Source organism: Sorex fumeus, unplaced genomic scaffold (assembly GCF_029834395.1).
Source record: "Sorex fumeus unplaced genomic scaffold, SorFum_2.1 ptg000198l, whole genome shotgun sequence".
Lineage (NCBI taxonomy): Eukaryota > Metazoa > Chordata > Mammalia > Eulipotyphla > Soricidae > Sorex > Sorex fumeus.
In genome coordinates this window covers 850,518-865,724 of record NW_026606255.1, presented here as the reverse complement: position 1 = coordinate 865,724, position 15,207 = coordinate 850,518, and the positions used below count along the sequence as shown (strand labels likewise).

General features: G+C 49.3%; 1 protein-coding gene across 1 annotated transcript; it reads left to right on the top strand.

Annotated features, from left to right (window-relative positions):
- Nucleotides 1–388: 388 nt before the first annotated feature.
- Nucleotides 389–14,664, top strand: SC5D (sterol-C5-desaturase). The gene is made up of 5 exons (XM_056108177.1): nt 389–473; nt 8,785–9,002; nt 9,944–10,076; nt 12,764–12,864; nt 13,168–14,664. The coding sequence occupies exons 2-5, from the start codon at nt 8,793–8,795 to the stop codon at nt 13,609–13,611; spliced, it is 888 nt and encodes a 295-aa protein (XP_055964152.1). The 5' UTR covers nt 389–473; nt 8,785–8,792; the 3' UTR covers nt 13,612–14,664.
- The last annotated feature ends 543 nt before the right edge of the window (nt 14,665–15,207 follow it).

The window sequence follows — 15,207 nt, the reverse complement described above, 5'->3', positions numbered from 1 at the left end:
CTCAGTCCGCCTGCCCGGAGATCTTTTAAAGTAACAAAACCTCAGGACAGCACCAACTTTCAGGTGCGCGCCGGGGCCCCCGCGGAACTCCTCACCGCCACTCCCCTAGCCAGCCGGCCCGCGCCCCGGACCCCCTTTCGGGTCGGGCCCGTTTTAGCAGAGCTGGGCGGCGGGCTCCGGACACGCACGGTCCGGGGGGACGAAGCGGGGGCGGGGGGAGCCGCACTCGGGGTAGCGGGGGGCGGGGCCGGGGGCGGGGCCGGGCGCGCCGGGCCACGTGACCGGGAGCGGCGCGGCTGGCGAGTCGCGCGATCCGCCGTCATATCAGCTTATGCCGCCGGCCGCTGATTGGCTGCGGGTCGCGGCCGCGCGGAGCGTGAGGCTGGCCCCGCCCCCGGCCGCGCCCGCGCGCTCCCCGCGGCCGCCCGGAGGCGCCGGGACCTGGGACTCGGCGGCGCGGGCGCGACCTGCAGGTAGGGCGGGGGCCGCGGGGAGGGGGACCCGGGCCGGGGTGGCGGCGGCGGCCGCGTGGGGGGGTGGGGTCGTGCGGGGGGCGCCTGGCCCGTGGGTTGCACGCCCACCGCGGGCTCCCGGTGGACGCCCCCCTGGGCGCCTGGCACCCGTAGGCCCGGGGCGACCCCCGGCGGAGCTGACCCCGGGACCCCCGCGCTGGCCGATGGCCGAGAGCCGCAGGGCGCCGGCCGGGCATCCCGGGCACCCACCGAGGTGGAGCGAGCCCCGGGCGCGGGGCGCTCTGCTGGCCCGGCCAGGCCGGGAGTGGGGGGCGGAGGTTGGGGCTCCGGAGCTCCGGGGGGCCCCTGCCCGTCCGGGGTGGGCATCCCTGGGGGTCCGAGGGGGCCAGCGGCTGAGACTGACCCAGGAATGGGCGGGAAGAAAAGCAGAGGGTTCGCCCGCAGCCCCAGGAGGACTGTCCGCTGAGCACCTCCGGAGACTGACCCCTTTGCTCCCGGAGGGACCTTTTCCGTAACGGGGAGAAGACTTGGAGATTGGGGGAACTGGTCACTCTTACTCATCCTCCGCGGTCCTCGGAACAGCCCCACGGTAGCCAAGAAAGGAAGTCTTCTTTTTTTTTAAATTTTTATTTGCATCATAAAAGGAGCTGATGACCTTATGCAGTCCCGGAGTAAATTTGGAGGGGGTCCAGGGGAAGAAAAGAGGACCTCAGTAGGGAGTTTTCAGGATTGGAAAAGTTTGGGGTGGTCTGAGCGGGAGGGGGCTGCTGGGAGGGCCACACCCAGCATTTCCGGTGCTCAGGGGTCCCTTTAGTTCTGCTCCAGCCCTTAAGCCATCTCCCCGGCCCTTGATAGCCAGGTGTTTTTATCCAGCGCCTTCTATTAGATTACCTGGATTTATACAACCTTTTAAAAGTAGGTTTCTCAGCAGCATCTTTGAAAGGATGGACTCCATAGTTTGCAGAATACTTTTCCATTCATTCGTTATGTAATGCACGCGCCAGGAGACACTTGAGAATTCCCTCCCCCCCAGTACAGTCTGACACCTTCAAATATAATGTAGCTATGAGACCAGATTCTGAAACACACATGCCAGCTGTAAAGTTAGTGAAACTAACAAGTTACTTCGATGCCTCTCCCAGAATTGCCAGCGTCAAGGTTGTTGTGAGAATTAAGTAAAGGAGTTCACAGAAAGTGCTTTGAATCGTTGGTGTTTGATCTTAATTCACCAGAGAACCAGCATCTAACCTGAACATTGGTCCATGGACACAGGCACTTATAACCATTGTGGCAGATTAGTGATTATCAGCCTTTCCATACCTGGTCCACAGATCGGGTCACGGTTGATGGTTAAAAATCACCACTTAGGTTTCCAGCGATAATACAGTGGGTAGGGCACTTGCTTTGCTGAGGCTGACCCTGGTTTGATCCCAAGCATCCTGTATGGCCCCCTGAGCACTGCCTGGAGTGATGTCTGAATGCAGAGCCAGGAGTAAACCCTGAACGCGGCAGAATATGGCCCCCCAAACCAAAGCCCACCACTTTAAAAGATCTATACCAATAAATGGTAGCTGTTATTATCTATATATTTTTAAGCAAATTAGAAAAGCAGTAGTAGATACAGTTAAGCTAAAGCTAATTCTATTTTATTGACTCAGCATTTAAAATTTGGGTTTGGATTTATTTTTTTTTGCAAAGATAACAGCTTTTATTATTGTGTAAAAATTGTTATATTAGAACAGTTATTGTCTGATAGAAGCTTCTGTTTCCGGTGGGGATCCTAGGATGGATGGAGTCTATGATTTCAAGGAGTATGAACCCCATAACACGTGACTGTGACAAGCGTCATCGGGAATTCTTCTAAATTAAAGAATTGAAGGGGTGAGACAGTGAAGACAGTAGAAGTGGATTGAAATCCATGGACTTTGCACCCCTGTTTTGTTTTTGACATAGTGTGTTACATAACTTTTCTTGCCCAGGTTTTTCTTCTGCAAAATAATACTACGAGTACATAAGGTGGGGATTCTGGAAAGTCTTAAATGAGTTATGTTTACAGTATGTTAAGTATTATTGATTATATTTCAGAGAACTATCAGATTTCACCTTTTTTTGTCCTAATGTTAATTTCAACTCACCTTTGATTTCCAACAGTAGCGATAGCACCTACTATGTTCCCTCTGTCAGATGGTAGTTCAGCAATAACTTTATAATGTAGATATTCTGTTTCCATACCACGGATGTGAACTTAAATATAATCTTATTAATTGAATTGCACTTTGAGATCATATTGTAGTATAGTGCTTCATACTTAAGTGCTGTTGGGATGAATTAACAAGATAGGAAGGATATTTTATATTATCTGGCATTTTCCTATCGTTAAAATTTTCTTTTCCTAACAGAGAGAGGGAAAAATGCTGGTAACTCATTACAAACAGGAAGCTTATGTGTCATTTCTAGAATTGCTTCTAAGGGACAGAGGGCAGGGCATAGACTTTGCATGTAGAAGGACCAGAGGTATCCCCAGGCCTGGGAACCACCAGGCAGAGCCTTGACCCCCAAAATAAAAAGTTTCTAGAATTTGATTTTTTGTTTGGTTTTTTGGGGTCACACCCAGCAATGCTCAGGGGTTCCTCCTGACTCTGCACTCAGGAATTATTCCTGACAGTGCTCAGGGGACCATATGGGATGCTGGGAATTGAACCCTGGTCGGCTGCATGCAAGGCAAATGTTCTACCCACTGTGCTATTGCTCCAGCCCCTAGAATTTGATTTTTAAGGAACTGAAAATCTAGTGTAAAAATGGGCAAAGAAAAAAAAAACATAGGTCAGGGGGAAATAGATTAATTATTCTAAGTATGTAAAGTGATGCTCAAGCTAACTCATACTTAGATAAAAATTTAAATATACAGTGAAATATTTCTTTGCTACCAGATTGATTAAAAAAAATAGTATGATGATATTCTCTGGGAGGAAACAAGTAGGAGTTGCCATAGAGAGCTTTTAGGGTTGTTGACTAAAGTAACCAACACAGCAGATATTCTTTGAGCTAGTTCTACATAGTGAAGTTCATGGCAATGTGATCAGAGCAAAAGATCAGAATTATCCAAATATCTGTGTGTGCTAAATAAACAACAGTGATGTCACACAAAAGGATATAGGTTCTCAGTGTTTTAGCCCGTTTCAAAGGCACCAAAACGCAAGTGGGTTTTGTGTTTATTTTACTTGGGACCATACCGGGCTGTGCTCAGGGCTTACTTATGGTGGTTGCTTGGGGGACCAGCGGGGATGCCAGGATGGAACTCAGATTAGCTGAGAACAAGGCCAGTGCCCTACCTGCTGTACTCTGGCTCGGGTCTCCTGTTTGGACTTTTTAAAGTTTGGCTGATGACGCAGTGTGGGTGATGGCCCGGTGCACCCCAGGGGTACTGTGCTGTTTGCTCCTGTTTTGTCACTCGGCCTTTAGTTGCCCTGTGAAGGTGGAAAAGCTGGTCACAGCCTACACTGTGGATAGCAGAATGAAGGGTGACCTCTTGTCACTGAACCACACACCTGTTGCAGGACTGTTCTGTTCTGGTTTGTTCACAAGACGTCCTACAAGGAAGGCACTGCCAGAATGGCTGTGGATCAGAGGGCAAGGAATAGCTCAGCGATTTAGCACGAGGGTTGCAGATGCAATCTCTGGTGCTTCTCTGTTCCCCAGGTGGGAGCCTGGCAGCTCTGTCACCTGTGAGCTCTTGATCCCTGGCTCCCGGCTGCAGTGTGTAATTTACTGCAGCTCCACAGCCAGGCCTGGTTCAGCAGCACAGGTGTGAGTCCCGCGGGTACCACAGCTCTGAGTGGTGTGAGCATCAGAGCCAGGAAGTGGGATCCTCAGCAAGCACGTGAGGAACGCACGCCCCCGTGAGCTTCGGGGCAGCATGTGTGGGCAGCCCAAGTCCCAGGAGCGAGCCCTGGAGAGCACTGCACGTGTGCGACCCTTCATCATCGGCTCCAACCACAGTGGGGAAAGGGATGGGGAGGAAGTTCAGAGAAAGTTTAGGGGTGGGGGAATATAGCTGTTGACATTCTTCACTGGTGTAAGGACCAGCAACAATGGAGAATGGTTTCCTAACCGTTGCTTGGGACAGAACGAAAGAGCAGTAACTCGGCTGTGGTTTAGTGGGGCTGAATATGGAGAAAAACCAAGGCCTCTGGTTGCTGTGTTGCTCATGGAACAAGCGAGGATCTATCTTGAAGAACTGCTGCTGGCGATGAGTAGGAATTAAGAGGGCAGGACAGTGGGGCCAGAGGACTGGCTTTGGATGGGTGAAGCCCTGGGTTTGGTCCCTGGCACCGCCAGAGGAATGATAAGCATATAATGTAAGGGAATGAAGGAGGGCTCAGAAATGTAGGAAACGGTGTGGTGAAAAAGACCTGAAGTGACGAAGAAAATCAGGCTGCTCGTGAAGCACCTGAACATTCCCCTGATGTATTTACTGGGAAAACATCTGATGAAAACCCCAAGCGCTGAGTAAGTTTGCAATGGTGATGAAATAATTTTGTCCTTGAGCGATAGCACAGCGGGTAGGGCGTCTGCCTTGCACGCAGCCAACATGGCCGACCCGAGTTCGATTCCTCCGCCCCTCTCGGAGAGCCCGGCAAGCTACCGAGATTATTCGATATGCCAGACACAGTAACAACAAAGTCTCCAATGGAGACGTTACTGGGCCCGCTCGAGCAAATCAACGATCAACGGGAGGGCCTTTACTTTACTCCTGCCTGAAAGGTGTTACACCGGGGGAGAAGCACTGCATTTTAAATGAGGTAGAAGTCAACTCTCGTGGTTGGTGTCAGTGTCTGGAGTCTAGGCACCTTCATAGTAAGTTAGCAAATAATTAGGAAAAGCCTAGGGTTTGGAATGGGCTCTCCATGCCATTTTTTTTTTTTTTTTTTTGCATTTTGGGTCACACCCAGCAATGCACTGGGGTTACTCCTGGCTCATGCACTCAGGAGTTACTCCTGGCGGTGCTTGGGGGGCCATATGGGATGCTGGGAATCGAACCCAGGTCGGCCGTGTGCAAGGCAAATGCCTACCCACTGTGCTATTGCTCAGCCCACCATGCCAAACTTTTTAACCAGCTAGGCTAGTGGTCCAAACTCTTGACAGACTGACTGAAAGAAAGTGAAGAATCTAAACTATTCTTGGACAACGCTTTCCTGTGTCCTCCTCGGTGTTTTGCTCCGAGAAACGCTTTGAGCATGAACTTCCCCACCATGACAATAGACAGCCTCTTCTACCAGGACGTGTTACCCACTGGGAAAATCAAGTGTTTGTGCTGCCTTCAGTAATTGGAGCCCAGGCATCAAAGCTGCCACTGAGAGGTCACTGCAGAGACCCTGCTTCCAGCATTATGAACGTGTTTCTAGATACTATGATAACAGTGCATAATATCAGTGTCATCATTTGAAATGATGTTGGTACAAGTATGCATTAATAATGCTTAATATTGTAACTGGCAATGAGGTCTGGAAATGAACCTGCAAATAGATTCTGAAGGATTTTATTTTTAACTACCAATAATGAAAGATTATAACGTGATAACGTGATATCACTGTACGATATATCTTAATCTCCAAGACCACAAATAAGTCAGAAATTGTTGAACACTGAACATGTTCTTAAAAAAAAAAAATCCAGACACTCAGAGGTGAAATATAGTCCCTGAAATGAAAAACTGCCAAGTAACATGAGATTTGAGCTGCCATAATAAAGCATCAGAGAAGCTGAAGCTAGATCCTTTGAGCTGATTGTCTCAGGAGCAGAAAGAAAGGAGAGTTAAGGAAACTAAGCAGAGCTCTGAGGCTTGGGGTAAACTGACAAGAACAACCAACATCAGTCTGACTGGAGCGCCAGAGAGAGGAGGAGGAAGAATGAAGGGAAGAGGAGCCAGGAACGAAGGGAAGGAGGAGGAGAGAATATGAAAAAAAGAGCTGGGAGCCAGGAGATGGCTCGAAGGGCTGGACACCAAGCTTGGCACGCAGGAGCCCCAGGCTTAGTCCCTGTGACCTCATGGACCCCTGAGCACTGCCAGGTGTGGCCCACTTTCTGTTTGTTTTGGTTTTTTTGGCCACACCTGGCAGTACTCAGGGCTGACTCCTGGCGGTGCTGCCAGGGACTCTGTGGTGTGCCTGGGATTGAACCCAGGTTGGCTGTGTGCAAGGCAAACCTGTTATACTATCACTCCAACCCCTGCCTTTTTTTTTTTTGGCCAAAATTAAAAAAAAAAAAAATCCAGACATCCCAGAAGCTCGGTCATGTGTTCTTTGGGATTGCTTTGGAGAGTGATGAAATTGTTCCCAGATCGGAGCGTAGTGGTGACTGAGATCATCCAAAAAAAGAAAAGGAGAAAACTTCCCAGATAGTACCCTTTAATATATGGGTTTCATGGTGAACTTTGGCTCAATAATGCCATTGAATTAAAAGCAAATAAAGGTTGGGGCCAAGGATGTAGCCTAGTTGGTACATGTATTGGATAGCTTGAGACTGTGGCTAGGACCCTACTACAAAAAGTAAAAATAGCGGGAAAAAAGATGTCCTCTCCAGAGGTGGGAAGTTCTCCAAGGTATAATAAGAAAGGGGAAAAAAAGGACTATCCGTGCATATTACATGTCATTTTTAGGAAGAAGGGTGGAAAATGGGGGTGTGCAGTCGATCTCAAATTTTAAAACGTTAGAAGGATTTGTGGGAAGTTAACCTGATTGCCCCGCGAGCTGGCAGTGACCTGGCGACTGGTTTGGAGAGACGGGTGTGGGAGTGAGACCTCACTTTTTTGGGTCTTGTCATAGCGCCTTATCACGTTGAGACAGATGTGTTACTTTTTCAGGAACTTTCTTAGTCTTTGAGTTCTGGGCATTCGATGGGAGATGTGAGCAACAGAAAAAGCAAGTGAACTAGGGCTGGAGAGATAGTCCAGGGGTTTCGGCGCTTTCTGGGCACACAGCTCACCCAGGTTTGGTCCCAGCACGCGCATAGCATCCCCTGCATAAGCATCATTAAAACCACTTCTTTGCTGCGGGCTATTTCATTCCCTAATTGATGTTTATTCCGTAATTGATGTTTATTTCACACGGCTCCATCGAGGAAGGAGATAAAGGCCGGTGTCCACACCCGAAACCGAATGTTGACAAATGTTCTCAGGCTGGCTTTGCCCCTAATTGGGTCAAACACAGCTTCACCTTATCAAAAAGGGATGTTTGTAAGTTTGGGGCACCTTTTCCTTGCCGCACAGTGCAGAGAACAGTGAGGGTCGATAGTGACGGATTCAGTCGTTGGCTCACAACCGCTGATCGAAAGAAATATTGCCGAACTAGACAACCGGTGATGCTCATAATCAAACTCAACCATTTGCTCAGTGGTCAGAAGTTGATCGGAAATGCCGCTGAGGTTAGCAGACCTTTCCCTTTATTTTTTATTTATTTTTTTTGCCTTTTGGGTCACACCCCGCGATGCACAGGGGTTACTCCTGGCTTTGCACTCAGGAATTACCTCTGGCGGTGCTCAGGGGACCATATGGGATGCTGGGAATCGAACCCGGGTCAGCCGCATGCAAGGCAAACGCCCTACCCGCTGTGCTATCACTCCAGCCCCAAACCTTTCTCTTTAAAGATGCAGTTCACACTAGCAAGGCTTTCCCTTAGACGCAGTTCACACCTTGGCTCTGTGGAGTGGAGCAGTAACTGCCCATCATAAACAGACGTCCAGGTGCTGCCTGGTTCTGGCTGCCTCGAGCTTTACCTCATGTGCCCTGGGCTTGCCAGCCCCTGCCTGACCTCTTGACTCCAGGGAGAGGGAGAGGGAGAGGGAGAGAGAGATCTGGTATTCTAGTCTGCATTTCCCTTGAATCTTTCTGGGGAGATGTTCTTTTTCTTCTCTCCCAGATGATGAGAGTCCCTGGCTTCTGGTGACAGCAGAGAAGCCTTTTGGGACCTTCACCTTTGTTCTCAGCCTGGCAGCAAACCTCTGCCAAGGAGGACCTTAGGGAGAGAAGCTGCTGCAGGCGAAGGGCTCTGGTGCTGGCATGCTGCGTGCCACTTGCTCCATGTTAAGGGACAGGAAGATGGCAGCAGATGGCAGCGGGACCCTGCGGCTCGCAACTTAGTTGCATCCATGTATAAAATGAAAAGATGAGACTAGCATTTTGGGGAGTGAAGCGCCTGTGGATTTGTGGAACTTAAGCTTTCCTCAGTTCAGAAAAGTCCTGTTTCCTGAGAAAACTGTCACTTTGCGAAATGTCAGTGTAGACCGACAATAATGGCGTGCATTTCTCTTTCAGGGGCCACCATGGACCTTGTCCTCAATGCTGCGGATTACTATTTTTTAACACCTTACGTATATCCGGCCACTTGGCCAGAAGGTGACATCTTCCGACAGATTATTAGTCTCCTGATTATAACGAATCTCGGTGGCTATACTATCTATTTCTTCTTTGCAACACTCAGCTATTATTTTGTCTTTGATCATTCAATAATGAAACATCCTCAGTTTTTAAAGGTGAGTTCCCTCCGCCAGTGTTCTGCTCCTGATCACAGTGAAAAGTAACTGAGACTTGCAGCTAAGCCGGTTCATAACCGTGGCATGAAGTATTCGAGACTGCAGCTGGCTTATATATTTGGGGTGGGGCTACTCCCTTTTGCCCTGTCCTTATTTGCTTTTCTGTTTATTTTGTTCTGGGGGCAGAGGAGAGAGGGGCCATCCCCAGCAGTGCCAGGGGGTGTCTTGTGTCTTCTGAGCGTGCTTCAGGGACTCCAGCGTGCCGAGGATTGAACCTGGGCTCCCCCATGCAGGCATACCCTCCAACCCACTGAATCCCCCCCCTCTCCCCTTATCAGAATCAAATTAATCCAATTAAAGTAACACACCTGGAACTTACTAGTTACGCGGTCAAGCACTTACGTGCTAAGTTATAGATGAACGAGTGCCCAGTTGTGATTAATCTTCTTTGATTGACTCAAACTCGGTAGTTTTAGATTCCTTTTTAATCATTTTTCGACTTCAGCTGTTTGTATTTGTGACTCTAAAGAGCTCCAGTCAGAAGGTTGAGGGTGTATAAAAGTGACTATTCGGTGCACAGATATTTAGAATACTGATTCTGTGGGAAGGAGAAAAGTTTCGAACTTTAAGATAGTTATTGCGTGTGGTCAGTATGAAAGGAATGTTTCTCGTAAACACCTGTCCCCACGTATTAAAATGGTTTTTGTTTGTATTTTGGGGGAGGGAGGGGGCACCTGGCAGTGCTCAGGACTTACTCCTGGCCCTGCACTCAGGGACTACTCCAGCCATGCCCCAGGGTAACATACAGGATGCCGGGGATCGGCCTCGGGGAAGGCAGAGGCCCTCCCTGCTGTCCCCTTGCTCGGTTTTCATAGGAACCGTTTGGAGGGACGCGGGTCGAGTGCAGGGGAAGCGTCTGAGCTTGGACATCTCCTTTGCAGAATCAGATCTCGCGCGAGATCGCGCTCACCGTGCGGTCGCTGCCCTGGATCAGCATCCCCACCGTCTCGCTCTTCCTGCTGGAGCTGAGGGGCTACAGCAAGTTATATGACGACATCGGAGAATTTCCCAGCGGTGAGTGAAGAAACCGAGGCACCGAGCACTCTCCCCGGAACATCAGGCCTGCCTTCTCTCTTTTCCTGATTTGGAAAATTGGCGGATGTTTTCCTCCCTTGCTTGTCTCCTTTTCTGGGCAGTGCCGGGAATACCCCTAGGTCCTCAGCCAGGCTGGGTATCAAACCTCCCACAGAGCTCGCCTCTGTTCCCCACCTGTGTGCAGCGGCCAAACCTTTATGGATTCGCGTCTACCAGTTCCTACGGGGAGTCGTATCGACCAATTTTAACGTCTGTTCCAGAAGACAGTGTGCCTGGGGGGCAGGGCTGGGAGTGATCCCTGGTTGCAGGCCAGGAGGAAGGCTGAGCACAGTTGGGTGTGTATAACCCCAAAAGGAGTGTGAGCAGTGTGTGATAATTATAGGAGTGTCAGACAATACCAGTTTCTTTTTTTACCCCCCCCCCCCCCGTCCCTTCAAAGTAAACCTTTTGGTGTGTCATCCTTCTATTTTTCTATTTCTTTATACCTTTTTTATTTCTTTTTGTGGGGTGGGGGTGGCGTCCCTCCATACCTGGCAGCACTCAGGGTCTCCTCCCAACTCTGGCTCTTGGATCTCTCCTGGTGGCGTTCAGGGGACCAGAGGCAGTGCTGGGGTCCTACCATGTAGGCGGCCTGCAAGAACGAGGGCCTGAAGCCCGGCACTGGCTTTCCAACACCGTGCCCTGTACTTACATTGGGCAAATGAGCCTTACTATGTGGATGCTGGCTCTGATTTTCTCCCTTACCAGAATCTGTGCCTACATCTATAATAATAGATAGTATATTCGTTTTAGTGTGATATTGTATAGATATACTTGGTTCAATTATCTTTCAATTTTGTTTCTTTTTTGTGGGCTACACCTGGTGGTGCTCAGGGCTTACTCCTGGCTCTGCGCTCAGGGATCACTCCTGGCGGTGCTGGGGGGACCATATGGGATGCCGGGGATTGAACCCAGGTCGGCCATCCGCAAGGCGAGCATCCAACCCGCCATACTATCGCTCTGGCCCCCAGTCTCTTCATTTTAGACTTGTAGATAGTTTCCATTTCCCTCTTTTAAAGGCAGTTTGTCAGTGACTAAATATTTTGTGAAATCCTGAAACTATTACAAAATAGTATCTTGTATTAGCAAGTCAGAACGAAAGTTGACATTGCCACCTGTCAAGATGTGTCGGCTATAGTTCTAAGCTTGTCACTTCTGTCAGTCCATTTTCTCCTACGTCAGGCTTGCAAGGTCCAGTTTCCGTGCTGTGCCCAGGTCGCTCAGCAAATAGGGACAGAGCAGGGCTGGAACTGTTCCTCTCCCACAGAAGGCTTTGGGCAGTTCCAGGCAGGGACATGAACCAGCAGTTGAGTTAGAGAATTAGGCTAAGACTTGTAAAGTGGGCGAGGCAAATTTAAAGGAAGGATTGCATTCTAGAGATGTGGGGTGATGAGTTGTGAAGCCACAGGAATAAGATTCTCTGTGGAGGTTATGTTGTTTCGGTGGAAGAAAAAGAGACACTGGGACGACCCTGACTCAAGCATCCCCGGGACCCCAGGAGATGAGGTTCCGTGATAAATAGTACCTACCAGGCTCAGTAATTCCTCGCTCCCCACAGCCACCAGGGGGCAGTAGTGCTGAGTCTTCTCTCCTACCCAGTGGTCCCTGGGGGGCCCAGCTGGAGACCTTCACTCCCTGTCTTGCCCTGCTGGTTTTCAGCCACGAGCTGAACATCAGTGTGGAAGTGACCTGTTCTGTTCGCGTGTGGCCAGGGTGCGGGCCAGCCCACCTGTTCCTCGCAGCCTTCTTTAGCTCAGGTGCTGGAACTGAACAAAGAAAGTGGAAAGAGCTTCTCCCGGCTGACTGTGTCCACGGGAGCTCAGAGACGCTCGCTACAGAGTGAGCTTGGGACCCACCATTGCCCAGTGCCCACTTCAGGCTTCGGACGGGCGCCCCTGGCATAGATGGGACATTCCAACCAGGGACCTGCCGAAAGACACCCCTCTACCCCCAGAGGGGAGTGAGGGGCACACAGGAGCACACATAGATCAGAAACACCTCCGGGTTACAGTCCATCTGCTAATGCCCCGGGCACCGTAAAACCACAAAATAAAACTCTTAAGGGGAGGTGACGGGGAAGGATGGGTTGTTTGTGGGGTCTCAGCCAGTTGGGCCTGAGGCTCAGAGCTTGCCCTGGCAATGCAGTGCGGGCCCAGTGGTGCTGGGGGGCGGGGAGGGGGGATGCCCACACAGTGCCGGGTTCGAACTCAGGGTTTCACACATGCAAAACATTTAGAACTGAGCTGCCAGTGCCCCAGCCCCTAAAGATGGGTTTTAAGTAGCCTGATGTGAAAAATAGTGAAATAGCATCATTCTTGGAGAGTTAAAGAATAACAGGTGGCTTCTAGGAGTATGCGTCCGCTCTCCCTAAGGTTCTCCACATCCGATTCGAGCAACATTTCAGGTGGGGCGTTTTGCATTTTCCCAGGAGGGAAACGGCGGTCGGCGGGGAGGTGGGGGGGCGGATACAAGCAAATCCCGGGAGTTGGGGGAGCTGGGGTTGATTGATGGAGTGGTGGATGGAGTCTGCAGTGCTGGCGTGGGGGAGCTTGTAGGGGGTGCAGACAGAATCCGGGTGGGTCCTGAAGCTACATCTTCATCCCATCACACCCTGTTGCCTCTTCCAGGCTGGATCCAACTCATTGTTAGTGTCCTGTCCTTCCTCTTCTTCACCGACATGATGATCTACTGGATTCACAGGGGCCTTCACCACAGACTTCTATATAAGGTGAGGGGGGGCATGGGTGGGCAGCGGGGACGTCCTGCATTTCAGTGCCACTCTTTTCCTTTCTACTCTGTATATCCATGAATCTCTGCTGACTCCCCAAGTAGACACGGGTACATTGTTTTCTTTCTTAGGGATTGGGAAGGGTGGGACTGTTAAAAATGGTCAACTCTTCTTATTGTTTTGTTTTGATTTTCGGGCCACACTCGGCGATGCTTAACGGACTTTTCAGGGAGGTTGTCTCTGCGTGAGGTGGAATTCCACCTGAGGTGTTTGTGGTGCTAACAGTGTCCTTTACTTACGCAGCATTTACATAAGCCTCATCATCTCTGGAAGATTCCAACTCCATTTGCAAGCCATGCCTTTCAGCCCATGGACGGCTTCCTGCAGAGTCTCCCTTACCACATCTACCCTTTCATCTTCCCGCTACACAAGGTCGTTTACTTAGGATTGTACATCTTGGTCAATGTCTGGACGATCTCCATCCACGACGGGGATTTCCGTGTTCCCCGGATCCTAAGGCCGTTCATCAATGGCTCAGCGCATCACACCGACCATCACGTCTTCTTCGATTACAACTATGGACAGTATTTTACACTGTGGGATCGAATCGGGGGCACGTTCAAAAACCCTTCCTCCTTTGAAGGGAAGGGGCCAGCGGATTATGTGAGGAACATGAAAGACAGCCAGGTGGGAAATGGTTGCAAAAAGGAAGACTTAGCCAATGGCACCTGTGCGAAGACCGAGTAGGTTCTGATCCAGCTGAGTATCGTTGACAAAGACGTAGAATGCACAGCCCAGAGAAATAGCAAGTCAATGGCACCATTTGAAAATCAGCAGTGTGGGTACTGCTGTGGAATGATCAGACTGGCAGATTAAAGGAAAAATCAAATCTCAAGCTTAAAATGCTTGGTGTGATGTAAAGAGGCAAATGTGTCCCTTCAGCTAGCAAGTCTGCTGTGTACCGCCTCAATCACAATTTTTCAAAAGATAGAGAATAACTAATCGAGGGGACTGAGTTCTGTCCTTTGGCCTTAATCCGCCCGAATGCGTTAAGAAACAACGTGCTTAAAGCCCATTCCCAGCACCTCTGCAAAAGAAATACTGATCCAGAGATGGGTCCTTGTTTCGGGACTGTCGGCCGAGTGATGCCAGCTTGGCCTTGGGTCAAGCGGAGACATCCAAGAAACAGGATGCTGACGCCACATTGGTGGTTCCGTCAGTTACCTAAGAAATAGGCAGGTGGATCAAAATGAAGCATCTTCCTACACACAGGAAGCTTATTCTCAAATATTTGACGTAATCAAATACTACATCTTGACTGAGAAGTTCAAATTTTTTTTGAAAAAACCATAATGACTATGACTTAAGTCCAGATCTGGGATGATCTAACTAGAGGTTCCGATGGTTATTTAAAACCATTTTAATAAGTGTAAACTTATGTGAATCTGAATATATTTGGAAAGAGAAATTTGATGCCCAAATCATATATTTGACACTGCTGTTTTTTTAAATTAAATTGATGCACTGCACTTTTGATATATTTCAAAATTATAAACCTATAATTTTCTATTAAAAAAAATAAGAATTGCCAAATAGCTAAGCCTCTAGCTGAAGGCTAGTTTTGAATTCTTCCTCCTGGCCCCTCGCCTTTTCCCCACCTTCTGCAGAAAAAAAAAAAAAAGAAAAAAAACTTTCATAAATTCCGTGGGTTGTAACAAATATATTGGGGAAACATGGTTTGCAAAGGCATCCTATGAGCTATTTATGTAAAATCAATAAAAGTTGATTATGACTATTAAACCGTATCAGCTGCATGCTATAACAGCACCATGTTCTTTGCACAAAACTTGTGTTAGCTGGAAACTACAGGGATAATACAGATCATCAAAACTGTACAATGTCCAAGGGCGCATTGAGGGGAAGGGGGGGGTGGGAGCACATTTCTCTATTTCTCATCTCCTAAGTATTGGTAAGAGTTCATAGGGGCTGGAGCAATAGCTTGGTGGGTAGGGCGTTTGCCTTGCACGCAGTAGACCCAGGTTCAATTTCCAGCATCCCATATGGTCCCTTGAGCACCGCCAGGAGTAATTCCTGAGTGCAGAGCCAAGAATAACCCTTGTGCATTGCTGGGTGTGACCCAAAAGGAAAAAGAAAAAAGTTCAGTCATAGAATGAGATGCTTGGGGTCATTAGGGTATTAGTTTTCCTGCCACCTTTTCACTTGTATTTGGCCCTTTTCCCACCCTTTTTTTTTTTTTAGTTTTTGGTGAGCTTGGAAGAACCCCACGGGGTGCTGGAGAGTGAGCCTGGGTTAGCTGCATATAAGATAGTCATGCTACCTGCT

Excerpts from the sequence above, each read along its gene's own strand:
- SC5D (XM_056108177.1), top strand. The coding sequence starts at position 8,793 with ATGGACCTTGTCCTCAATGCTGCGGATTACTATTTTTTAACACCTTAC. Across the intron at positions 10,077-12,763 it reads CATCGGAGAATTTCCCAGCG|GCTGGATCCAACTCATTGTT; the intron begins GTGAGTGAAGAA and ends TGCCTCTTCCAG. Across the intron at positions 12,865-13,167 it reads ACCACAGACTTCTATATAAG|CATTTACATAAGCCTCATCA; the intron begins GTGAGGGGGGGC and ends TTACTTACGCAG.